Raw genomic sequence first — 27,679 nt, 5'->3', positions numbered from 1 at the left:
ATATTATAATTTTATTTCGCACAAAATAAAATTGTTATATATTATTTGCTTTTTATATATATATATTTTAATTAAATTTATATAACACAAAATCTTTTATCATTGTGTTCATATTTAATATTATAATTTTATTTTGTACAAAATAAAATATACATTTAATATTATTTTTTCTAAGATTCTAATATTTTTTTTTTCTGTTTGGAGCATGAATTTTTAACTTATTTTTTATGTATTATTTATTTTAACTTATCTTTAGCTGCTAGAAGCCTAGAACGCCTAGAATCAAATATTTAATATAACTATATTCTGTTATTTCAGTTATAAATAGTCTTTTAAATACTCTATATAACAATAAAAATCACATATGATTAGTAAATCAATACAAAATTCCCTCCTTCTACCACCTACTTCTTTCTATTCTTCTTCTTCGTATTTTTCAGGATAGCATTGGCAATTAGCAAGTGATGGTTTTTCTCGATAAGCACTTGCTACAGCTTCTTCTCGCAAGATTGAAGTCTTCTTCAACCTTTCTGCTAGCTATTCACAAAGAACCACATTGAAGAAGTGTGAAGATTGAAAAGGTAACATGAAACTTCTTTTATGTTTTAAATTTCAGAATTGTTATTTAGAAATTTGAGGATGCCAACAATTCTAAATTAGTGATTGAGAAATAAAGTTCTAGATTTTAGATTGAAATGCATATTGAAGGCTTGGTAATATAATGTTTGATGAGGTTCAGATTTTGAGGTTAATACTTCTTTTTTTGCTGAAAAGAAATATCCTTTTAACTTTATGATACATTATTTATTTATTTTTTGTTGATTTGTAATGATTCTTAACCTTTGGGGAATTCATTGAGATCGCGCCACACTTTTTCTTACTTCCAATCCATCCATTCATTCATTCGCATTCCATTTCTTGAAGAATTCTATTACCCTCCCCTTTTCTTCTCATTCTTCCATTCCCAAATCCCTATCTTTCTTATTCTGCTTAATCCAAGGTTGGTTTAGTCTTTTCTTTATCTTTTTTTTTCTTTTTACCTCAGGTTCTTTATTTTTATTTTTAAAAAATTCTTCTTTTTTTGGGGGGAGGGGGTGGTTAAGCTTTTGGGTGGCTAGGGATTTTCTGTCCGCTGGGATATGGATTTAGGTGTTATATTTCTTTTTCAGGGGAAAAAAGGTTGTGATTCAAAGATTTGCATGTTCCAAGGTTAATGCTTTGGGATTGGATATCATGTGTTTTTTTTTTCCTCCAAGGTTAAACAAAACTAGATGTTTAATTTCATGTTGAAGAAGCATTGTATTGGTCTAAGTGTATATGATATACTGTTTGGCTAACTCTGTTAGAGTTGAAGGATTGTAGCTTCTGATCCAAGTGTTTATGTAGTGAATATATTTAATTTAGTGCTTTGTTCCTTGTCTATATTTGCATTTTGAACTGATCTTGTTAGGTAGATTAGGAACCATTTTAATATTTTGCTTCTTTTTTCTTAAGTTTATCGTTTATATGATGTCTGAATGCATTGCACCTTGTCTGTTTCAGATTTTGAACTCTTGGGATAAGACAGCTAGTCCTTGGATTGGATAGAGTTCCTTGTTTTGAAGGATCATGACAGCATATGACATGGATCCTGATGTTGTTCGCTGGGGCCTTCATAATCTCTTAGATGTTTGCACACTTTCCAATAATGGTTCTCCTAGTATCATAACTAGATATGATCTGGATTTAAGTAGCAGCGTAGAATATGTTAGAGAAGGCTTCTGTCAGCCTTCCTACGTGGAGAATGATGATGAAGCTGTTGCTCGTGCTTACCAGGAAGAATTATCACAACTTCAATCCTTGGAAGCTTCTGGGATGTTGAAATTCGGGAACGATCAAGCGCGGGCAGCCATACTTGCACAGGATTGGCATTCTTACTCAGATGGAAGCAGAAATTTTGGTGGTATAAACTTGGCCATTGCTATTCTCTATTGTTATCTTTTTGATGTGCTGGATATTTTTCAAACTTGTCAATGTCATGATAAATTGTCAACAACATGTAGGCAATGAAACTTGCCAGAACTCTAACAGTGAGCCATACAACATTCCAGAAGCAGAGAATTATGATCCAAGTGAAAGGGAAAACGTTATGCATGACATTGATGTTTATGGTTCCTCTTCTGGGTCAGGAGAGATTCCAGTTATTAGTGATGATATGTGGCATACGTTGGAAATAATGGATGAGTCTTCTCTTGACTAGGCAAAAGATTAAACCAGATGGTCCCAATCCATGTAAGTTAAGCCTTTTAGTGCAACCAAATTCTGTTGTATTTAATATCGTTGGATTTTTTCTTTCTTTAATTTCTTATATATGTAATACTTAGTGATGTATTCTTTATATGTGAGTGTAGCTATAGAATTCCAATTTGGATATTAATACAAATGTCTCTTGTCTATACTTGCAGCATATTCCTAAAACCAATGAAAAAATTCCATCATATGATGAAGAAGTATTTCAGATGATATGGCTTTATTGATGTTGTCATGGTTCACTGATATTAGGAATGGTGAATGGGGTGATCATGTCACATTGCAGGCTGCTGCCGATTGGGTATGATGAAATATACCATTTCCATTTTGTATTTGTCTTCCCTATTTATTATCATATCCTTCTTTTTGGCTTGCGATTTCAAAGTTTGTGTTCTTTATCTGTTTGATGCATTGTAAAGCATTCTTTGTATCTTTTAGAGGACATATTAGCAGGTATAGTTTATCTTTTTTATATGAAGTCACATTCACACTTATTTAGTTTCTTCTTCTTCCACAATTCCTTGCCCCCCCTCACTCTTTTTTTCCCATTTTTTCTTCTCATATTATTTAGTATCCATTTTTTTTCAATTTGATCGCATATTCTTATTAAGTTGACATATACACGGATGTGTAAGTATTACTAAGTACATATAAATTTTGTCATTTGTCAAATATATTTTTACTCTATCTCTTTTGTTTTCTATGTTCATATTTTTTAAAAATTAATATCATATTTTATGTTTTTATGCTCATATTTTTAACATTATATATTTATAGAATTATTAAACCTCTTAAATACTTACTGACTTGAGCATCGGAGTGTCTTTTATAGGTACATCCCCACCTTTCTTGGTTCGACTCTGACCACAACCATGAAAGAGCTTATGACAAAGAATTTTTCAACCAAGTTATAGTTTGGAGTCACCACTTCACTTTTGCTACGTGCTCTACGAGAAAAGCTTTGAACAACACACCACATCCTCAGTGAACTAAGCTTTTCTAATTATTTTTTTATTTGAATATGAATTTTCACATATGATTGTCAAATTAATTTAATCAATTTTGATATTAAATATAAAAAAAAAATGTTGAGATAGAACTCATAAATCTTTCTACATTTACTAAACAATTTTAGTTATAATAATGCCCAATGTGTTGGAGTTAATATAGTTAATTATAATTTTAGTAACTAACCGCAGTTACTAACTACTCACTATATTCTAACTCATACCCACCTTCACTCTCATTATAGAAAATGTAATCATGTCCACAATATTTCAATATGAAACTTTCATGAACATCACTTACTATACTTAATACTTAATGTACTTCATCCAAGGTAAATTCTATTGTTTTTTTTTTTTACCAAAGGTAGGAGCCACAACCTCTTAATTGAGTATGGGGAGACTATGCTATTTGAGCTATAACTCATTGGTAGGTAAATTCTATTGTTATTATTGTAGAAATTTAAAACTTGTATTGCACATCTACACTAATTTCAATTCATTGTTATTAGCTTTTAATCATATAAATAGTATATATTTTTATAAATAATGACTTAAATTTACATTTTTTATTTTAGTTTTGGTAATTACTCATGTATTTTCAGCCAAACTTGAAAAGAGAGAATACATGCAAAAAGTTTGTGATACTCTACCGCTATAAGCATAAAAAAATGACACCAGAACTCATTTAAATATAATGATGAAATGATAAAATAAGACAAGTAAGTGGAAGGATAAAGAAAAGATGAAATCGTGAAACTTATTTGAATATAGATAGTTCTACTATATTCAAAATGACTAATAGAGGAACCAAAGAACTAGTGTGTTATGTGAACTTGTTATCTCTATTTAATCATCTTACGCATTTAACAAAAATGAATTACCACTACTATTTAGTATCTACACAAGTTAATTGCTCCATTATTTCAGAATTCACTATCTGATCTCAATGCTCTTCTTTAACTTACGAAGCTTATAAATTTATTTACCAAGATTCTTACTAGCATAGATAAGGAGGTTCCTTAAAAGAAACAAGTAAAACCTCTTTTTTTTGGTGGATTTATTTACTAAGATACTTGTTACTTTGCAATTCGTTCTTACCAGAATAAATTGAGTCGAACTTTTATTTTATATTTTATTTTATTTATATATTTTTCCAAGACTAACTAGTCATTCACACTTGAATATGAAAGTATTTGAATATTGTGATTCCAATGAGTAGGCCAAATGCAGAACCAAGCATGCAGAAAATAACTGAAGTTTATATCATTTCTTATAGATCTAAACTTATGCATACACAAAATACTTTTGTTTTTTTTGGGTCAAACAACTTCAGATTTTTGTCAAAAGTACTGTTAAGCACCTCATCAAAGGTTTGAGCTAAAATAATAATACATGAGTAAAAAATTGGTTAAATTACTAAAATGGGAATACTATTTAGCCACAAAAGGGAGAATCTTGCGGTCAGAGGGACACAACTCTCATTAAAATTTACTAGTACAGCATAGATAGTGAACAACCATTAGGTAGATAGACAGTACCACAAAACAGAAGATGTAGGAACAGGTGAACAGTCATTAGGTCACCCCATACTCTCTCCACAAAGAAAGAATGAACACTATCTTGAAAGTATAAAAAAAGATTCAAAACGTTATGGTTTAGGAACTAGAGGATAATTAGAAAGATATTTTATGAAAATATGCATATTTGAGTTTGTTCATTTTATGAAAGGAAAAACTCTACATTCATGTAAAAATTACATGGATGGTATCCATGTAACTTTCACTCCACGCCCCACTCTTCCGTTTGTTATACGCCTTTTAAACCTATATAAGGGAATCTTTATTTTACTTTATCAACGTTTCTCAACGTAAACCTTCTCATACAACGTAAACCTCTTTCGCCTTCTTCTTTTCTGCATTATGGATCTGGATTGATTTAACGCAATTAGCTTCGTTGTTCATCTTCTTCTTCGTTTTCTTCTTCGATCTGCACTTTTGAATTAAAACAATAAATGAATAAACTTCAAATCAGTTGAATGAGTGCGATTTTGATGATTCTTTTGAAATGCATCAATTTGATGAGGTTTGGATTATTAAATTTTGAATCGAATTTATTGGAATGAAATTGCTAATTTTGTTTGAAGTGAATTGAATGGACTAAGGTGATCTATATCTGAATTGAATTGAGTTGACTTGATAATATGTAACTGTGAGTGTCATTAACTGTGAGTAACTCTGAGTAAATTTGAGTAACTTTTCGGTTCGGTAAGTACTAAAGAGGTGGTTCATCACTTTCATGTTTTCGGTTCGGTACGTAGAAAGCAGTCTAACAAAAATAAGACCAACATGTTTTGTTTTGTTCCCTAAGAACTATATAATTGTTTCACCGTAATTAAGATTTCGGTTCACCATGCAGACCAGCTGTGTTGTGGACGAAAAATTTGTCCCAAAGATGGGAATGATTTTCAAGACCCTAGAAGAATCTAGAAAGTTCTACAAACATTATTCCAAACTTGCTGGTTTTTCCACCAAACTAAGGAACACGACTCGGGATGGAGACAAGATTAAGAATCAACTAATTGTATGCTCTAGAGAGGGGAGGTGGAAATCAAAGATATCTCCAACTTTGAAGACAAACCCTTCAGCTGGGTTAAATTGTCCAGTCAGAATTTACGTACACATAATGAAGGATGTTGGTCTTTGGATAATTTCCAAAGTTGTTTTGAATCACTCACATCCTTTTTGTCCAGACCAGGCTGAGATGCTCAAACAACACAGGGAGTTTAGCATGTTCGTGCGTCGCACCATTGAAACCCACGAGGAAGCTGGAATCAGACCGAGCAAAACCTACCAATCATTTGTGGTAGCAGCTGGCAGCCACCGTGAACTAGGTTTTATAGAAAAAGACGTAAGGAATTACATCACAAGGGAAGTACGGAATATTTCAAAAAATGACGATGCCAAAGAATTTGGGAAGTACCTAGTAAGAATGAAAGAAAAGAACCAAAATTTCTTCTTTGAGCTCAACCTTGAAGGCGATCACTGCATTAAACATGCATTCTGGGCTGATGCAAGAAGCAGGCTGCATTCGATTATTTCGAAGATGTGGTTTCATTTGATACCACATATAACACAAACAGGTATTCGGTTCCTTCAAAGATACTTTTGATGTTCAGTGGCTGTACATATTTTGGTTCACCATAGTGTGCTTGTTATTTATGCAGGTATAATTTGGTTTTAGGTTCTTTTGTTGGTGTGAATCACCACAGGTAGTCGACACTTCTTGGATGCGCACTGATAAAAAATGAGGACATTCAATAATTCAAATGGCTATTTGAGTGTTGGCTACGTTGCATGGGAGGGAAGGCACCAAAAGGTATTCTTACCGTTCAATGCGCTTCGATTCAAAGGGGAATTGAGCTATGCATGCCAACAACAATTCATCACTGGTGCATCTGGCACATCATGAAGAAGATCTCAAGCAAACTAAATGGCTACAAGGAACACATTGATATTAAACAAGAGATGAGCCATGTTGTTTGGAACTCGTACACAAAAGACGATTTTGACAGAAACTGGAACGATTTCCTCACAAAGTATGGTCTCCAAGGCAACAAGTGGCTTTCAGGTAATTGCGATTTCAATTCGAATAATTTTTATGCTTATATATTTTTTTCCCAAAACCATGCACTGTTTTCGGTTCACCACAACTTATAAATTCGGTTCGGTTTGCAGAGCTGTACGAGGATCGACATATATGGATTCTGGTTTACTTGGATCACCACTTTTAGCCCGGGATGAGAAGCACACAAAGGAGTGAGAGCATGCATTCGTTTTTCAACAAGTTCATCACAAAGAATAGCTCCTTGAGACAATTCGTGAAGCAATACGACAATTGCCTTGCAAGCAGAGAACAAGCAGAGTGAGAATTCGATGCTGCAGATTTTCACACTGTGATACCGTGTGCAACAAAATCAGCAATAGAGGCACAATTTCAGTGTGTATATACCCATGAGAAGTTCAGGGAAGTTCAAGCTCAATTTAGAGGTAAAGTGAATTGTATCACAAGATCAATGCATTCTACCCTAGGTTTCACAACATGTGAAGTCATAGAGCAGGTTTCCAACTCCACATTCAACAAGTTTGTCATCACCTATGACGCAGTATCACGAGATGTAAAGTGCCATTGCTTGCTGCTTGAGTCTAGGGACATATTGTGCCGCCATTCCCTAAGCGTTCTAAGCTTTGAGCGAATGGATAATGTGGCACTGAAATACATATTGGAACGCTGGAGCAAGAACATAAAGAGGAGGCATACACACATCAAGAGCAGCCAAGATGAACCTGTACTGGAGCCAAGAAGTAAGAGATTTGACGAATTGGTGTTTCGGTCACACAATATAAGTGAATTTGGATCCGAGTCTGAAGAGTTGACCGAAATTTTGCACCAAGCATTTGACAAGGTCATGGCAGAGATGGAAGAATATCAAGAGAGAAGGAAAGGAAAAAGTTTGTTAACCCACGAAGAAGCGACATTAAGCAATGTGAATGATCTTCAAAGCCCACCATGTATAAAACAAGAGGTCGGCCCAAGAACAGACTTGGATCAAACCTGGAAAAAAAGATCTCAAATGCCATGAAGAAAAAGAAAAAGACAACTTCAAGCGAGGTAAAATTGACTTGCTTTTGATTAGTTAAAAATTCAATTGTTCATTTTCCTAATATACAATTAATTATGTCTTTTGTAGTTGAACCTTTTAGACTCCGGATCATCGATTCAGTCAAGCTCCACTCTTTACAATACACCAGATATGAATTATGCAAGACAAGATTTTACAAGTTTTAGTTTTTATTAATGTAAATTTTTGTTCACCCATGAGCGAATTTCGGTTCACCATGGTTATAGCAGGTTTAATTTTTGAATGTTGATAGTCTTTAATGAATAGTCACTTTTTTTATGAAATTCTATATTAATATATGCAGTTTTTTGATTCGTCTAGTGTATTAATTTCTAAGTTGAATAATAAGAATTTGTTTTTTGGTTCATGGTTCAGAGTTCAGAGTTCTGATAGTAGCATTGTTTTAAAATTAGATCTGTGTTATGTTGGGATATGCACTTTTTCGGTTCACCAGTTGCATTAATTTCGGTTCATTGTGTTTTTGGGGTTTAGGGTTTAGGTTTTAGGATTTTAGGGATTCAGGGTTTATGGGTTCAGGGTTCTGGTTTTAGTGTTTAGGTTTAGGGTTTAGGGATCAGTGTTTAGGGATTCAGTGTGTTTCTAGCTTTTGGTTCGCCTAGTGTAGTAATTTCGGTTCACTGTATTCTTTTGGAGTTCATAATGTATTGGTAATCACCCTGATTTCTTTCACTGTGAACCTGCAACAAAACAACAGCCAGGCAGTTCCAACAGGTATATAACAAGACAAAGAGTAATCCATCTTGAATCAGTATATACATTAACATTAGATCCATACATTAATATTAACATTTACATTAATGTTGACATATATACATTCAAAAGAAGTAGTGTCTGCTTTTTTAAACAAGTTGAACAAAATGTTGTTAATTAGAACCATTCAAACTGCACTGTTTTTGAGATTCACTTGATGTTTCTGAATCCGTTGGAACAATTTTTTCTTTTTTCATGAGCCTCTTTTGTCTTGTTCTTTCTGCCAGCGTTATATTGTCAAATTCCTATTATGATTTGGATTCCGAAAAAGATTCTTCTTCCGAAGAAGAATCCACAACAACAATTTTCTTTTCTTCTTTCTCCCATTTTCTTTTCTCTTTCCCCTTTATTTGCTTTTTATACAGAAGTCCCTAAAACACAAAATTATTTAGTTAGCAGAGTATTTGAAACGAGGAAATACAAAAACAATCAGGTAAATCAAAATGACCACAACCACTCAACCGAATTCAATTATCAAGAAAAATATTTTTGCATGCACAATGCTTCAAATCAACACATTACCATTGTGTCTGTTGCTTCCTTAGAAATCTGGTCGAGTATCATGTTCTTTGTCCAATAGGCCACCCACGGTGCCAGGGGAGCATCAAGTCCATCCAAGTGAGGGAACTTGGTTTCATGGAAGTAAATCAGCATCAAAACAAAAACACAGCCTTCAAAGGACTGTTTCTTCCCCTTTCTCTTGTTTTCGATTCCCTTTCTCAAGAAGCTGAGCACATGACATGCCCAATCCCACTGTCGGATGTTGTCCATGTAACACCCTAACTACCAAAGCTCACGCTTCCGGCTGCGCAACTCTGATAGCTCGGACATTACGACGACACTTATACTATTTAATACTAAAATATGAGCCTGTTTAAAACTTTAAACCGCAATACCGCTCCCAAAATTACTTTCGTTCGATAACGTACTTCTATAGATACCATACAACTTAAAAAAACTCATAAAGAATACATCCATATATATATATATATATATATATATATATATATATATATATATATATATATATATATATATATATATATATATAAGTAATATTACAAACATAATCCAATACAATTCCTATCCCTCTTACAGATTATATCAAGCAAGATAAAGGCGATGGTACAATAAACCATAACTAAAACAATACAGAGCATCACGACAACAATTAAATAAGCTCTTCGTAACTTCTGTGCCCATATCCTGAAAGGGGAAAAATGTAAGGGGGGTGAGAACATCATCCTCGAAAGGGTTCTCAGTAGAGGGTTTTTGGGAATTACTGTAATAGGATACATGAAGATAAACCGTACCAGTAATTAATAACCGTCTCATGCCTCTTTTCAAAAACAACGGTTTACAATGAAAGTAAAGTCGGAAATCTTTTCTAAAAGAGGAACCATTCAATTCTCAAAGACTCAAAAGCCTTTCAAAACGGTTTATCTATGCTGAAACAAAATAGCCTTTCATATTTTATTCCAAACCAGAAACACAACCGAAATCAACCATTGGTTCATCTCATTCCAACCATGGCCCTAGACCCAAACAATCCAACCATCAACCAATCGCCACAGTCCAACAGAGTCTCAGTAGCAAACACAATTAGGAAGATGCAAGCACAAACAAACAGTTATTGCAAGTAGAACAATTAGCAATTAATCACATAGGCAAACCAAGTATAATATGCACACCCAAACAATGTCACATAGATGCATATGATGCATGCCTGTCCCTAGTGGCTGATGATATCATCTGTCGGTTATATAGCCAACCCGACACATCCTGGTAGCTAACCATGGACAGAAACACCCATCGCGGAGCAAGTAGGTTTGAGCTACAACCCCATTGCTACTACCCGCTCAACCCAGAGCCAGTGGAATAACCACTACTGCGGCTACTACCCAGGCGGGTGTTTAAAAGCTCAACTTGGAGCGAGTGGAATCACCACTACTACCGCTACTACCCAGGAGTCACAGTCTCTGACCTGGAGCAAGTGGGACGAACCACAACCCTTGCTACTACCCAGGTATCTCAAGCATATATTCATTCAGTCCCAGCCATGAATCAACATCCATCTCAGGCATCTGGCTTAAATTCATAATTCATAGTCAGCCATACGGCCCATAACTCATTCGGCAATCAACCATAAATCAATATCATACACAGCCATTCCGGCTCACGGTTCAATCCAGAACCAGCCAATATTCATAATCATACACAGCCATTCCGGCCCATAACAAAACAGCACTTCCACCATCCAACATCATCAAATTCATAAAACCGGCATTTAAGCCATAAATCACTTTTCTCAAATCGCTTCACTTTGAAATCAAGTTTCAACTCTTTTTAGCCTTGGCTTTAGAAATCTTGTTTCTCAAATCATCTCAGGCTCATAAGCTAAATTTACTCAAAGTGAGTTCCCTTTTTAAAACAAAGCCACTCTCGGCATTCTCTTTCCAAAACTTCCAAAACCATGGCAAGTTAAGGATTTATTTCAAAGTATTCAAAATCACCCATACAACAATGGGATTTCATAACAAAAGTTTCTCGGCAGAGTCCCAAGTCTTTAGGGAAGGTCAACCTATATCAATTCCTTAAAATTCATTGAAACTCTTAAAATCATGGATTCTCGGTTCAAGTAAATAAAACTGAATTTATTATGAAACCGACCATACAAAATCACAAGTTCCAACCCGGTCCAAAAATCAACTCATTTGAAAAGGAACCGGTTCATTTGAATCAAACCACTATCAGGTTTCTTTTTGGAATCCATTTTTCTAACTCTTCCAAAATGCCTCAAACATAATTACTCAATCAAAAGTCTAGATTCCTTTGAAATCACTAAAAGCTCCTTTTTATATTGAAATCAATATTAGAGCATCATTCTTTCCTTCAATGATTCAAACGGTAAAAATAGTTCATTTCTAAATAAGTCAAACTCAAGGCATAAGTTCACTAAATAAATTAAGCTTGAAAATATAAATATTCTCTTAATAAATCAAATAATACAACTTCTCAAATCCAATCCTTTTTAAATAACTTTTCAAACAAGACTAGGATTTTGTAGAAATTTCGGCAGCACCTCCCCTAAAACTTGGACTTTTGCCACCCGGTTCGGGTCCCAACTAAACCGTTTCTCATTCCTTTTCAACGGCTCAAACCAGAAATCAATTCAAAGCAAGTTAAATCCAACATTCGCCTCAGTGGCATATCTCAAGAAAACCATTTCAAAGTCAACTCAATATCAACCGATTTAACTCATTTCCAAAGCTTTAAAGAATCGGTTCAGCAATAAATCGTTTATCAAAACCAAATCAATTAAAGCAACCTAGGCTGAATTTCAAGAGTATTCTATCTTTCACATCATCAAAATAATTGACTCAATTCAAACCAATCCTCATCGAATTAAACTCATATTTCAAATCTTGAAAGAATCAACTTCATACATTACATTTCACAAAGCTGCACAACAATTCAGCCAAACCAACATCCATAGTCATTCGAGTCAATCAAATAATACATAAGGCAGATACAATCACCAAATACACAATATCTCGCACCAGTATCCACACGTAATAATTCCAATACACAAAACATAGTTTTTGGAAAGCGCCCCTACTTCGACACGCGAAACTACAGCCCAAACACCTCACTGAGTCCTTTCCGCCTCAACCCGAATTGACGGCAACTAACAACTCGGTTCCACTTGCTTTCTCAGCAGCCACGACTTGAACTAGCGAAACGAAGCAGCCGCGAACTCCGAGCACGACACGCAAGCATTGATATACAACCCTGTGACAAATAACGCTACAACGCCTCAGCCAAAATTATCAGAACAGCGACAAAAGGCTCCTCGAACCAAAACGCTTACCAAGACCGAGGGAGAATGGCTGAACCGAATAGCGACGGTCTCCGAACCGGTTCGGTGGCAGCCCGGCAGCCACCTCAAGCGGCAGCAGGGACCTGAACAACATGTAGCGACAATGAAGTTCCCAGAAGCTCAATAGAAAAGGAGAACCAGCTTAAAAATCCTTACCGACAAAGCCTTCCGGTGACGGCAGTGCTGTTTTCCGGCGGCAGAGGCTTACCGGTGCACCCCATGTGCGGCGACAAGGCTCCCAACAGCAGCTGGGCGCAGTGGCAGGGACACCTCCGCAACGGTTCTCCTCCGGCAGGGCTCTCTCTCTTTTCCTCGCGACAACACCGGGGATGCTGGCGGCGAGCAGGCCAGCGACTGGGTGGCGTGACTCTTTCCCCCATCGCGGTCCTCTCCCTCGCCTCAGATCTGCTCTGCGACGGCGGCGCGGCTGGGCTGGGTGCAGCTTCAGTGGCGATGGCGAGGCAGAACAGTGACCCAGGCTTCACAGACAGCGGCTGAAGGGCGCGGTTCCCTCCTCCATCGCGACCTTCTCTCTCGCCTGGGTTCTGACCCGCGACGGTGGCGGCTTCACGGGTAGCAGTGGCAGCAAGGGGCTTCCTTCATGCCTGCGAGGATGACGGCGGCAGGGCGGCAGCTAGACGAGCCGGCGACGGCGACGCTCCCCCCTTCCCCTCTTCCTTCCTTCTCCGTGGATTCCTCACCCCACTCCCCCTTCTGTTTCATATTTCTTTCATAGTTTTGTGTATGTGTTGCATTTCGTTGGAGAAAAGGGGGGAAGTGTATTGCTTGCTGCTGGGTGAGGGAAGCTGTGCACGTTGATTGGGAAGGAGAGGCTGCAGATGTTGGGTTGTGGGGGAAACGGGCCGGGTTAGGGTTTTCAGGGTTAGGGTTTCATTTTCAAAAATTAGGATTATGGTTACTTTTGTAATTTCAAATAAAAGTAAGGGTAATATAGTAATTGAAACCCAATTTAAATCCAACACTAATTATGTATAGAAAATACTATTTGCTCACCAATTTCACAAATTATTTTCAATAAAATATCTAAATCAAATAATTAGGAGTAATATAATTAAATCCTTTATTTTCCAAAGTAGCAGTATTAATATTGAAAATATTAATTATTTAATTCAAATCATATAGAAATCCTTATTATTTCACAACTACCAACTTTATACTCTGAATATAGAAAATAATCCAATAATTGTGAAATTGGATAATAATCATAACTTATCTCAAATTCCATAAATCAAAACTTGCCTTAATTATCTTTAATAAAATGATTTCCGAAATTAAGGCTATAAATAACCGTATGATTTGAGACTTGATCATAATAAGACTTTTCAAAAGTTTTGGGTCTTACATTCTACCCACCTTATAAAAATTTTTGCCCTCGAAAATTGATACAAAATGAAAGAAATTCCATAACAGTTCACCCTTGAACACATTTAAGGAAGAAGCAAAAATATCTCAAAATATAATCATATATACGATTTTTCAAATACTTTGATTGTCATAAGCATAAGGATGTAAAGGTAGGAGTATGGTTGCAAAGCAAACATTACAAGACAGGCTCAAGGCAAAAAGGTGACATGGTTCGACATGTGGTAGAAGAACGAGGCATTGAAGGCTATAAAACAGGATGGAGTTAAAACGACGTGCTCAACATCCGCACACTAATCTCACATCAACCTCAAAGCTTCAACTTTCCAACTCCATCAAGCACTTTACAATCCCCATATCCGATCATAAGCCTAACGATCACAACCCGTTCGCAAGGAACAAAACATCCACAACTCATAACGTTGCACACTTACTGCTTCAACTTCTGTATACACATATCACGTCTTAAAGAACTAACGCATCACGTTACTACATCTACAGATCGCACGTGATATCAAAACAATTCTCGAGCCTACTCAAAAGGATACAATATTTAGAAAGAAGAGTCAAATGTCAAGGGTAGTACTCATAGATTTGAGAGAATGTATCCAATTCTAGATAAACAAGGATACTCAAGTAATGAAGTTTTCTAGACACAATTTCATTGACAACTTCAAAAATAACCCTTGGATCAAGAAAATTCAACAGGACAAATAAGAAGAAAGTCAACGCATTAGCTTGATACCAATTCAAGCTGAGCCAAAGAAGTATGAGATTTACAGAAAAGAATATCTCAAACCCAAGACAAAACTCACAGAACTTAAGAGCATGATTAAAAATACTTCCAAATACATTGTTTATAAAAGAATCGAAAACTTGCGAAAAAACCACTTTGCAGTCTAGAAGAAAAGTTGAGCAACAAACATTCTTCAAGAGAGTAGCAAAAGCATAAACGTGGCTTTACTTCAATACAATTTCATATTGAAATAGATCATGTAGAGTTTTAAAAACAAAATGCACACAAGTTTGGCTAAGAGCTAAAATATTTCCTCAAATATTTTAGAAGGATAGTTAGGTGCACAACCTAACCAAAAGCAGTTCATAAAAACTCGGAAGTAATCAAATGCTTGTTCAAAATTCTCAAAATTTCATATTCAAACAAGCGTGTATAACATTTATAGCAAGTACGAAAGAGGAAGTTAAACTCTTTTTAGAAAAGAAACTCCGAAGTAAAAATTTGCTTACAATTTGGTAAAGGAAATAAGTGGTGTATTACAAATGAACCGGTTTCCACTAAACAAGGAAACTTTTCAAAACTTCATTTAAAATAGTGCATCCCAACTTTAAATTAACTTCGTCAAAATTGAACAATGGTTTCAATCTAAATCAAGCAACAGAAAATAAATTCCGTTTAAAACTTCTTACAAGAGAATTCAAAACTTCTTTAAAAAGTTCAGAACAAGACTCCCAAAAGTGTTCTTAAAATCACTATCTCAGAAGAACATTCAAGAAGTTTAAGATGTACTAAAAAGGAGTCCAGCCTTGCAAGAAAGGATCTTAAACCAAAGTAGTCCAAACAAGATTCACTAGGCATGAGTCATCAAACAAGCTTCCAATTGATTCAAAAGAATACAAAAGTCATAGGAAAAGACAACTCAATCATTAGTAATTTCTCAAAGGTAAATCTTCGATTAAATTCTCTGGTAGAGACAATGAGAGAATAAACGATGCACGAAATTGAAATAAATCAAGTTGACTCATATAAGGATGAGATTCACCAGAGAAAGGAAAGCTGAGATTGGTTGTAATGCTCCCAAAAGGTAGAGGTATAATTAAAAACATAATCACGTATGACATTCATAGAGGTGAAAAGCTTAAGAAGGAGCGAGTTCGTTCTTAAGAAGAAAGCTATGAGTCCAACATTTTCAAAATATCAACAATGGCATAAACCATGTAGTATGCTAAATCAAACTCAAATCAAAATGAATTAAGTAAAGTTTATCAAATGAAACTCAACCGGGATAAGAGTGAAAAATTCCCTTTCTTTCCAGAATTTTGAAAAATACCCCAAATACATAATCAAACGAAGATGTGCATTAGAACTATAGTAAAATTACTAGAAAGTCAAATTGTAGTAAATGCAGTTCCGCAAACCAGTAAAAGTACAGGTGAGGTATTAGAAATAAATAATTGTTAAACTGTATAAGAAATCTCGAGTTTCATATATAGATAAGTATATATATCTAATCAACAACACTTTTTATAAAAATCTCAAAATTGGCTGTACTCACTGTCAAATAAGAGAAAAAGTGAATCAACAATTTCTCAAAGAATAAACTCAGAACCCGGAGTTAAAAGTCACAGCGCATTAAGACAAGTTCAAAGCTATATCAAAGAATACCTGAATCAAGAAGAAATCAATAGAGGAAGATAGAAGCAACAAGGATTCCAAACAAGCATATGCAATTAAGATCGAACAAGAATACATATGAATAGGGGAATAGAGTTGAAAAAATCAAGCTGCTTTTCAAGAGGATTAGCAAACAAGAACTTCAGGTTAGGGTATAAAAGAACAGATCGACTCGAATAGAATTCAAGACACACAACTGAATAGCCTCGAGAAATAGTTTTTAACGTTCCCAAAACCCGCGATTCGCTTTACTCAAAACTCGTATTTCATCTATGATAACCCATCAGTGCTTTCATATACATAATTCACTAGTATTAAGCCGGCCAAACTTAATACCAAGAATTATGCAATGCGAGACTAACAGCGTTAATCAATAGACCGTCATGTGCATAAAGCTCTAATTCTCGTGATTCGACAAGACTTAGTACATGACAAACGCTCAGAGTATGCAATTGAAGCATAGTCGGTCCATTCCTCAGGCTCTACAGGAATGACTGCTCTGATACCATAATGTAACACCCTAACTACCAAAGCTCACGCTTCCGGCTGCGCAACTCTGATAGCTCGGACATTACGACGACAGTTATACTATTTAATACTAAAATATGAGCCTGTTTAAAACTTTAAACCGCAATACCGCTCCCAAAATTACTTTCGTTCGATAACGTACTTCCATAGATACCATACAACTTAAAAAAACTCATAAAGAATACATCCATATATATACATACATATATATAAGTAATATTACAAACATAATCCAATACAATTCCTATCCCTCTTACAGATTATATCAAGCAAGATAAAGGCGAGAGTACAATAAACCATAACTAAAACAATACAGAGCATCACGACAACAATTAAATAAGCTCTTCGTAACTTCTGCGCCCATATCCTGAAAGGGGAAAAATGTAGGGGGGTGAGAACATCATCCTCGAAAGGGTTCTCAATAGAGGGTTTTTGGGAATTACTGTAATAGGATACATGAAGATAAACCGTACCAGTAATTAATAACCATCTCATGCCTCTTTTCAAAAACAACGGTTTACAATGAAAGTAAAGTCGGAAATCTTTTCTAAAAGAGGAACCATTCAATTCTCAAAGACTCAAAAGCCTTTCAAAACGGTTTATCTATGCTGAAACAAAATAGCCTTTCATATTTTATTCCAAACCAGAAACACAAAACCGAAATCAACCATCGGTTCATCTCATTCCAACTAGGGCCCTAGGCCCAAACAATCCAACCATCAACCAATCGCCACAGTCCAACAGAGTCTCAGTAGCAAACACAATTAGGAAGATGCAAGCACAAACAAACAGTTATTGCAAGTAGAAAAATTAGCAATTAATGACATAGGCAAACCAAGTATAATATGCACACCCAAACAATGTCACATAGATGCATATGATGCATGCCTATCCCTAGTGGCTGATGATATCATCTGTCGGTTATATAGCCAACCCGACACGTCCTGGTAGCTAACCATGGACAGAAACACCCATCGCGGAGCAAGTAGGTTTGAGCTACAACCCCATTGCTACTACCCGCTCAACCCAGAGCCAGTGGAATAACCACTACTGCGGCTACTACCCAGGCGGGTTTTTAAAAGCTCAACCTGGAGCGAGTGGAATCACCACTACTACCGCTACTACCCAGGAGTCACAGTCTCTGACCTGGAGCAAGTGGGACGAACCACAACCCTTGCTACTACCCAGGTATCTCAAGCATATATTCATTCAGTCCCAGCCATGGATCAACATCCATCTCAGCCATCCGGCTTAAATTCATAATTCATAGTCAGCCATACGGCCCATAACTCATTCGGCAATCAGCCATAAATCAATATCATACACAGCCATTCCGGCTCACGGTTCAATCCAGAACCAGCCAATATTCATAATCATACACAGCCATTCCGGCCCATAACAAAACAGCACTTCCACCATCCAATATCATCAAATTCATAAAACCGGCATTTAAGCCATAAATCACTTTTTCTCAAATCGCTTCACTTTGAAATCAAGTTTCAACTCTTTTCATCCTTGGCTTTAAAAATCTCGTTTCTCAAATCATCTCAGGCTCATAAGCCAAATTTACTCAAAGTGAGTTCCCTTTTTAAAACAAAGCCACTCTCGGCATTCTCTTTCCAAAACTTCCAAAACCATGGCAAGTTAAGGATTTATATCAAAGTATTCAAAATCACCCATACAACAATGGGATTTCATAACAAAAGTTTCTCGGCAGAGTCCCAAGTCTTTAGCGAAGGTCAACCTATATCAATTCCTTAAAATTCATTGAAACTCTTAAAATCATGGATTCTCGGTTCAAGTAAATAAAACTGAATTTATTATGAAACCGACCATACAAAATCACAAGTTCCAACCCGGTCCAAAAATCAACTCATTTGAAAAGGAACCGTTCATTTGAATCAAACCACTATCAGGTTTCTTTTTGGAATCCATTTTTCTAACTCTTCCAAAATGCCTCAAACATAATTACTCAATCAAAAGTCTAGATTCCTTTGAAATCACTAAAAGCTCCTTTTTATATTGAAATCAATATTAGAGCATCATTCTTTCCTTCAATGATTCAAACGGTAAAAATAGTTCATTTCTAAATAAGTCAAACTCAAGGCATAAGTTCACTAAATAAATTAAGCTTGAAAATATAAATATTCTCTTAATAAATCAAATAATACAACTTCTCAAATCCAATCCTTTTTAAATAACTTTTCAAACAAGACTAGGATTTTGTAGAAATTTTGGCAGCACCTCCCCTAAAACTTGGACTTTTGCCACCCGGTTCGGGTCCCAACTAAACCGTTTCTCATTCCTTTTCAACGGCTCAAACCAGAAATCAATTCAAAGCAAGTTAAATCCAACAGTCGCCTCAGTGGCATATCTCAAGAAAACCATTTCAAAGTCAACTCAATATCAACCGATTTAACTCATTTCCAAAGCTTTAAAGAATCGGTTCAGCAATAAATCGTTTATCAAAACCAAATCAATTAAAGCAACCCAGGCTGAATTTCAAGAGTATTCTATCTTTCACATCATCAAAATAATTGACTCAGTTCAAACTAATCCTCAACGAATTAAACTCATATTTCAAATCTTTAAAGAATCAACTTCATACATTACATTTCACAAAGCTACACAACAATTCAGCCAAACCAACATCCATAGTCATTCGAGTCAATCAAATAATACAAAAGGCAGATACAATCACCAAATACACAATATCTCGCACCAGTATCCATATGTAATAATTCCAATACACAAAACATAGTTTTTGGAAAGCGCCCCTACCTCGACACGCGAAACTACAGCCCAAACACCTCACTGAGTCCTTTCCGCCTCAACCCGAATTGACGGCAACCAACAACTCGGTTCCACTTGCTTTCTCAGCAGCCACGACTTGAACTAGCAAAACGAAGCAGCCGCAAACTCCGAGCACGACACGCAAGCATCGATATACAACCCTGTGACAAATAACGCTACAACGCCTCAGCCAAAATTATCAGAACAGCGACAAAAGGCTCCTCGAACCAAAATGCTTACCAAGACCGAGGGAGAATGGCTGAACCGAATAGGAACGGTCTCCGAACCGGTTCGGCGGTAGCCCGACAGCCACCTCAAGCGGCAGCAGGGACCTGAACAACATGTAGTGACAATGAAGTTCCCAGAAGCTCAATAGAAAAGGAGAACCAGCTTAAAAATCCATACCGACAAAGCCTTCCGGTGACGGCAGTGGTGTTTTCCGGCGGCAGAGGCTTACTGGCGCACCCCATGAGCGGCGACAAGGCTCCCAACAGCAGCTGGGCGCAGTGGCAGGGACACCTCCACAACGGTTCTCCTCCGGCGGGGCTCTCTCTCTTTTCCTCGCGACAACACCGGTGATGCTGGCGGCGAGCAGGCCAGCGACTGGGTGGCGTGACTCTTTCCCCCATCGCGGTCCTCTCCCTCGCCTTAGATCTGCTCTGCAACAGCGCAGGGACGGCGGCGCGGCTGGGCTGGGTGCAGCTTCAGTGGCGATGGCGAGGCAGAACGGTGACCCAGGCTTCACAGAGAGCGGCTGAAGGGCGCGGTTCCCTCCTCCATCGCGACCTTCTCTCTCGCCTGGGTTCTGACCCGCGACGGCGGAGGCTTCACGGGTAGCAGTTGCAGCAGGGGGCTTCCTTCATGCCTGTGAGGATGACGGCGGCAGGGCGGCAGCTAGACGAGCCGGCGACGGCGACGCTCCCCCCTTCCCCTCTTCCTTCCTTCTCCGTGGATTCCTTACCCCACTCCCCCTTCTGTTTTATATTTCTTTCATAGTTTTGTGTATGTGTTGCATTCCGTTGGAGAAAAGGGGGGAAGTGTATTGCTTGCTGCTGGGTGAGGGAAGTTGTGCGTGTTGATTGGGAAGGAGAGGCTGCAGATGTTGGGTTGTGGGGGAAATGGGCCGGGTTAGGGTTTTCAGGGTTAGGGTTTCATTTTCAAAAATTAGGATTAGGGTTACTTTTGTAATTTCATAGTGTGTTAACCGTGTAGTGTGTATCAACATATTATGATTAAGTAATGCACCAAATTTTCACCATGGTATCAATTGTGCGTTTTGGAAACACCATTCTTATCTTATTGAGACCAAGTTTTGTAATTTCAAATAAAAGTAAGGGTAATATAGTAATTGAAACCCAATTTAAATCCAACACTAATTATGTATAGAAAATACTATTTTCTCACCAATTTCACAAATTATTTTCAATAAAATATCTAAATCAAATAATTAGGAGTAATATAATTAAATCCTTTATTTTCCAAAGTAGCAGTATTAATATTGAAAATATTAATTATTTAATTCAAATCATATAAAAATCCTTATTATTTCACAACTACCAACTTTATACTCTGAATATAGAAAATAATCCAATAATTGTGAAATTGGATAATAATCATAACTTATCTCAAATCCCATAAATCAAAACTTGCCTTAATTATCTTTAATAAAATGATTTCCGAAATTAAGGCTATAAATAACCGTATGATTTGAGACTTGATCATAATAAGATTTTTCAAAAGTTCTGGGTCTTACAGTCCACACAAAAGATAGGCGGCTTATGGATTGCGGAGGCCATGCTTACCGTCGTCCGCAGCAAGAAGCACTTCTGTATGAAGACGACAAAAGTCCTGCGGAATTTTTGCCGGTTTTTCTCGCCTTCAACACTCATATTTAGGATAGACTTTGTCAAAGTTGCCAATGTAACACATTTGAGGCTGTCAAATATTGCCTTGTCTTCCTCATTCAGTTTGCGATTGTCAACCTTTTTAGGAAAATGATCCCCTACAATATTTTAATAGCAACAAATGAGCCAAAAAGGTTCAATTTAATTTTTTACATACCAATGAACCGAAATTAAAGGTAGCAATGAACCGAATTTAAAGAGAGCAATGAACCAAAATTTAAGTGAGCAATGAACCGAAAATAAGCAAGAAGTGGAAAGTGTATTACTGTCGTGGCTTATCCCCAGCGCAGCTGCTACCTTGGCAGGTGTTATGTATATTTTTTCATGGAGAGTTTTTAGGCAACCATGATACTCATCATAGCAATTAATCAATTCTCTTAAGAGGGCGTGAGATACCTTCATTTCTGGGACATGTGTCAGGGCACCGAATCCCATTTCTTCAACTATAGCTTTCTTTTCCTGACTCATATTCTTGAACAATATTGCTAAATGATAGTATTTCTCCATGCAAAAGAAGTACTGAACAGAGTAACAACCAATTTCAAAGCCCTAGTTACACTATCCACTGAACTGAATGTAAACAACAACAAATTTCATTCCAAGCCCTAGTTATACTGTAAAAATACATTCATAATAGTTTGACTTTCTAAACGAAGCAAATCAATCCAGGAAACCTAAAATGCAACTAGGAGAAACGTGACATTGCAAGATTTCAAGTCAACGGTAGTTTTCTCATACCTTTGGTAGTCTCTGTTATTGTTTTCGTTCTTTTGTGGTTGTTCGTTGCCAAATCTTCTCGCTATTCTTCTGCAGTAGTGGTTTTCGCAGAGAATGTGATTGAAATTTGAGTGATTTTGAGAGAGATTTGAAGAGAAGGATAGGTTTTGTGCATTTTGAAGAAGAATTTTGTTTTTTTTTTTTATAATGAAGCGCGTGGAAGTCACGTTTATTTTAGTGACGTTGGAGGCGGGTAAATTTATCTAGGCGTGGGTCAATTTGGGATTTAGGGTTTATGGGTTCAGGGTTCATTATTTAGGGGTTCAATGTGTTTCAAATTTTTGGTTCTCTCCATGTATTAATTTCGGTTCACCGCTTTCATGGTTGAGGGGTTTAGGGTTCAGGATTAAGGGTTCAGGGTTTAGGGGTCTAGGGTTTAGGGTTCAGGGTTCTAAGGGTTTAGGATTTAGGGTTCAGAGTTCAGTGTTAAGGGTTCAAGTTCAGAGTTCAAGGTTCGGGTTCAGGGTTTAGGGTTCAGGATTTTAGGGATTTAGGGTTTTGGGTTCAGGGTTCATTGTTCAGTGTTTTAGGGTTTAGGGTTTATGGATTTAGTGTTTAGGGTTCAGGGTTTAAGGGTTCAATGTGTTTCAAAATTTCGATTCGCCCCGTGTATTAATTTCGGTTCACCTCTTTCATGACTGAGGGTTTAGGGTTCAGGATTAAGGGTTCAGGGTTTAGGGGTCTAGGGTTCAGGGTTCAGGGTTCTAAGGATTTAGGGTTTAGGGTTTAACATTTAGGGTTCATAGTTTAGTGTTCAAGGTTTAGGTTCAGAGTTCAAGGTTCGGGTTCAGGGTTTAGGGTTCAGGATTTAGGCTTTAGGGTTTTAGGGATTTAGGCTTTATGGGTTCAGGGTCCATTGTTCAGTGTTTTAGGGTTTAGGTTTTAGGTGTTAGGGTTTAGGAATTTAGTGTTTAGGGTTCAGGGTTCAGGGTTTAGGGGTTCAGTGTGTTTCTACCTTTTCGGTTCGCCCAATGTATTAATTTCGGTTCACTGTGTTCTTTTGGATTATAAATGTATTCGTAAATACAGTGATTGCAATCACTGAGAACCTGGAATAAAACAGCAGCCACACAGTTCCAACAGATATATAAATATTAAGAATAGATATATACATTAACATTGACATATATACATTTGAAAGAAGCATTGTTTGCATTGTTTGATACATACATTGACATAGATACATTTGAAGTATGCATTTTTTGCTCTTTAAACAAGTTAAACAAAATATTGTTAATTACAACTAGTATATGCTATTTGCTATCTAAATCCCCAGATGTGTATTTACAATAAGGGCTGGAGAGGAAAGCAGATGGCTTGGTGAGTCTTATTGCTTCAGATTCCGAAATTACTTGGTCTCTCATTTTGTTCATTTCATGAAACAGAAAATGTGGACCATATTGGTATCTGGATTCATTAATTTCTTTCTGCATTTCAATTGAAATGAATTAGTTACATAAAAAAAAAAGAACAATATTATTCAAAGCCTTAATCATACTGTAAAAATGCAATCACAATAACCCTACATCTTGAACACATTAAATATCAAGTAAATCAAAACCACATTAAATAACAACAAATTTAATTCAAAGCCCTAGTTATGCTGTAAAAATGGAATCACAGTAACCCTAAACCTAAACAAATTAAAAGGAGGCCACCGAACCGAAAAACATTCACTTAGTGAATTAAAATTATAAGAGCCACCGAACTGAAAAACATTCACTTGGTGAATCAAAATTATATGAGCTACCGAACCGAAAATTTTATATGTGGTGAATAAATGGTGATCAATTTTCAATCAACAAAAATAGTATTTTCTGCATGGAAAATAACTATTGAACAGAGTAACAACCAACTTCAAAGCTCTAGTTATAATATCAATTTAACTTAATGAAATAAGAAAAGAAAGAAGTTTATTAATTTAGAAAGTACTTACTTGTGTCTAAGCTTTATATTTATATCTCTTGCCGCTCTTTATTTTTTGTGGATCTATTATTTCCAGCCATTTCATTACGAATATTCCACAATCATAGCTAAGCAAGAATTGAGTATAATACGATCATTAGTATATAGAATAAAACACATTAAAAATAACACTATAGAAGAGAAAGATTCTTACTTTGTACGTTGACCATTCAATGGGATATACTCTGCTTCCTCTCCCAGTGCATCGTCTATTAAGGGTTCCGCCCCAGCGTACACCCTCATCTGGGAAATTATTAAACTCTGAAAGAGACAAAAAAAAAGTAAATAAACAAAACCAATAACAGTGAACCAAACTCCTCTCATGTACAGAATAATTTCAATAATTTACAAGAAAATAACTTACAACAAATTTGTTTATTTCCTTTCTCGAATAAGGTATTTCTTCTAGCTTCTTGTTGATAGGGTCAAGGACATAGAATTTCTTATTTTTTACATCAGAAATCCACAACCACCAATGCCCTCCATTGCAAATTGGGACAAATAGCAGAAGTTTCGAAAAATTATAGAATATTTTAGTGGAAACAATAGCAAACAAGAGAATTATCAAAGAATTTTAAATATTACAACTTATAAATGGATGGGTGCAAGTTTTCTTTTGTCAATAAACTGCCAGTAGTGGTCATACTGCTGAATATTAAAATTGTGGACTTTTTTGTGCTCTTATCATAGTACTTGTCGCCATATGTTCCCACGATAAAATTCTGCAAAATCAACATCAGTTAAATCATATTTCACCAAACCGAACAAAAATCATATGCTGAATAAAATGTGAAAAATATTCAATCTTCAAGAGAAAAGTTTTCTTAATCCAAAAGTACTCAAAAGAAGACATAAGAATCAGGTGAACTAATATTAACATTCTCACTGAACCGAAAAGTAATAACCAATGAATAAGAAATTTACTTACCACAATATCCATCGACACAATGTATATTTGTTCTTGATACTGTTTAGTTTTTATTTCATTGAGAATCAAGCTGTGTATACTAACCACCTACAAGATGAAAATTTATGAGACATACTATATAAGAGTGTTTAAAAAAATCATTAATGTTAACGCAATTGGCAAAGGATTTTACCACGGCATGCACTTGTTCTTCGGGCTTTAGAGACGTGAAATATTCTCTTAATCCCTCGTAGAGTCCCTCATGTTTCAAGACAAATAATGGTTCATATTCATTGGTACAATCTTTTGTCTGTTTTACATGTGTCATCCAATGATAACACTTTTCAATCAGCTCGTTCGTGATTTTTGTCTTTTTCTGAGGGGTTTTGTAAACTTGAGCCGCTGGTAAGGTGATGCACCACTATTTCGTGGTGCTATTTGTGCTTAATTTAGGGGATTTTATCACCTTTTCTCACACTTATTCAATGAAATAGTATAGTTTTGTAATTTTCTCCTAATTTGTGCTTAAGAGTGAAAACATGCTTTTTAGGCCTTTAATTTGATCATTTTAATTCACCTTTGATTCCACTAGATGCCTTGATATATTTGTTAGTGAATTCAGGTTAAAAAGGCTAGGAATGGATCAAAGGAGTGAAGAGAAAAGCATGCAAAGTGGAGAACTCATGGAAAATCAAGGATTTGGAGTGCATTCATCAACGCGCACGCGTGGTACGACGTGCACACGTGAATGTGAAGTCGCATCGCGACGCATACGCGTGACATGACGCGTACACGTGGGAAGTAAAAATGCCAATCGACGCGTACGCATGACCCATGCGTACGCGTCGCAGCTCGCACGTGACCTCATTAAAGTGAAAATGCTGGGTGCGATTTCTGGGCTTCCCAGGCCCAAATCCAACTCATTTCTGAGCCTATTACATGCAGAAATTAAGAGGAGTCAAAGGGGGGAAGCACATAGTAGAGTTTTCATCATGCTTTAGTTAGTTTCTAGAGAGAGAAGCCCTCTTTTCTCTCTAGAATTAGGTTAGATGTAGATTATGATTTCTTAAATCTAGGTTTAATTCATGTTTTGATTTACTTCTCCTTTACAAATTCTTGTTCCTTTACCTTTGTTTTCCTAGTTTAGTAGTTTACTTCATGTATTTGTTTACTTTGTTGTTGATGCACTCTTGTTTCTTCTACTTCTCTTTAATGCAATTTATGTTTGATTTCTTTTATTGTTGATTTGAATTGTTGTTGTTGATTTCTTGCAATTGGTAGTTATAGATTTATATTTCTTGCAATCTTATTTTACTTTCCTTTTATGCTTTCCAAGTATTTGACAAAATGCTTGGAAGGATGTTAGAGTAGATTTTTGTGTTCTTGGCTTGGGATGGTAACTTAGGTGAAATTGAGTTGCTAATGTCCAAGTCTTGATAATTGGTGTCCATTGACACTAGCTTCTACTAAGTTCAATTAGTAAGTGGCTAGGACTTATGGATTAGGATTGGTGTAGCTCATTTGACTTTCCTTCACTTGTTAGAGGATGACTTAGTGAGATTGATCCTTACAATTATCATGTTGTGGTTAGTAACAAGGATAAAGATCCTTAACCATCAACCCTTGCCAAGAACTTTTTACTATTTGAGTTTCTTTTACTTTCTTGCCATTTATTTCTCATGTCCCTTATCACAAAACCCCAAATACTTGTCCCATAACCAATAACAAGAACACTTTCCTACAATTCCTTTGAGAGACGACCCGAGGTTTAAATACTTCGGTTTATATTTTTATTGGGGTTTGTACTTGTGACAAACAAAATTTTTGATTGAGGAATTGTTTGTTGGTTTAGAACTATACTTGCAACGAGATTTTCTTTGTGAAATTCTTTACCGACACACAATTTTTCATCAAAATGGCGCCGTTGCCGGGGAATTATAAATGTGTGCCTTGTTATTGGTTATTGTATATGTGTGTATATGTGAATATGTTTGCCTTTTGTCTCTTTGTTAGTCTTTGCTAGTTTTAGGATTTAGCTTTCTTGTTTCTTATTTGATTTTGTTTTCGTTTGCTCTTGCTATTATGAATTCTCATCCTTTTGGCTATGATTTTGGTTCAAGCTATGTTGTAGGAAATAGAGATTATAATGAGAATGTGCATCAAGGATAGAACAATCAAAGGTGGGAGGAGCCTCAAGCATATGCTCAATCTTCTTGGCAATAACCTCCTCCAGTTTCGTATAGGTATAATTCCACTCCTTATGCATATCAATCTAGTGGATGTGGTAGTCTTCATTGTACTTGTCAACAACCACTACCACATGCCTATGAGCCTCATCCTCAACATAGTCCTCAACCATACTCACAAGCCCCTTTCTACCAAATACC

General features: G+C 36.3%; 2 protein-coding genes across 3 annotated transcripts; one reads left to right on the top strand and one right to left on the bottom strand.

The window, feature by feature from the left end:
- Positions 1 to 362: 362 nt before the first annotated feature.
- LOC112775811 (OVARIAN TUMOR DOMAIN-containing deubiquitinating enzyme 9-like) lies at positions 363 to 3,388 on the top strand. 2 transcript variants are annotated; one of them, XM_072227835.1, is made up of 5 exons: positions 363 to 581; positions 1,543 to 1,942; positions 2,043 to 2,271; positions 2,445 to 2,590; positions 3,122 to 3,388. In XM_072227835.1, exons 2-3 carry the CDS (start codon positions 1,609 to 1,611, stop codon positions 2,237 to 2,239), a joined length of 531 nt encoding a protein of 176 aa, XP_072083936.1. In that variant the 5' UTR covers positions 363 to 581; positions 1,543 to 1,608; the 3' UTR covers positions 2,240 to 2,271; positions 2,445 to 2,590; positions 3,122 to 3,388. The 2 variants fall into 2 exon arrangements, with proteins under 2 accessions (XP_072083936.1, XP_072083937.1); XM_072227836.1 differs by lacking the exon at positions 363 to 581 and adding an exon at positions 821 to 1,000.
- An 8,830-nt stretch (positions 3,389 to 12,218) lies between these two features.
- On the bottom strand, positions 12,219 to 13,244 carry LOC140182012 (uncharacterized). Its single transcript, XM_072227985.1, has 3 exons — positions 12,782 to 13,244; positions 12,617 to 12,708; positions 12,219 to 12,537 (listed from the first exon to the last, which is right to left on the bottom strand). Exons 1-3 carry the CDS (start codon positions 13,003 to 13,005, stop codon positions 12,479 to 12,481), a joined length of 375 nt encoding a protein of 124 aa, XP_072084086.1. The 5' UTR covers positions 13,006 to 13,244; the 3' UTR covers positions 12,219 to 12,478.
- Positions 13,245 to 27,679: the final 14,435 nt, after the last annotated feature.

This window comes from Arachis hypogaea, chromosome 19 (genome assembly GCF_003086295.3).
Source record: "Arachis hypogaea cultivar Tifrunner chromosome 19, arahy.Tifrunner.gnm2.J5K5, whole genome shotgun sequence".
NCBI lineage: Eukaryota > Viridiplantae > Streptophyta > Magnoliopsida > Fabales > Fabaceae > Arachis > Arachis hypogaea.
This window is presented reverse-complemented; position numbering and strand designations above follow the sequence as displayed.

Coding starts and splice junctions, on each gene's coding strand:
- LOC112775811 (XM_072227835.1), top strand. CDS start 1,609: ATGACAGCATATGACATGGATCCTGATGTTGTTCGCTGGGGCCTTCAT. Junction 1,943..2,042: donor TGGAAGCAGAAATTTTGGTG/GTATAAACTTGG, acceptor AACAACATGTAG/GCAATGAAACTTGCCAGAAC.
- LOC140182012 (XM_072227985.1), bottom strand. CDS start 13,005: ATGGGGGAAAGAGTCACGCCACCCAGTCGCTGGCCTGCTCGCCGCCAG. Junction 12,709..12,781: donor GTCACCGGAAGGCTTTGTCG/GTAAGGATTTTT, acceptor CATGTTGTTCAG/GTCCCTGCTGCCGCTTGAGG. Junction 12,538..12,616: donor GCCATTCTCCCTCGGTCTTG/GTAAGCGTTTTG, acceptor TATTTGTCACAG/GGTTGTATATCAATGCTTGC.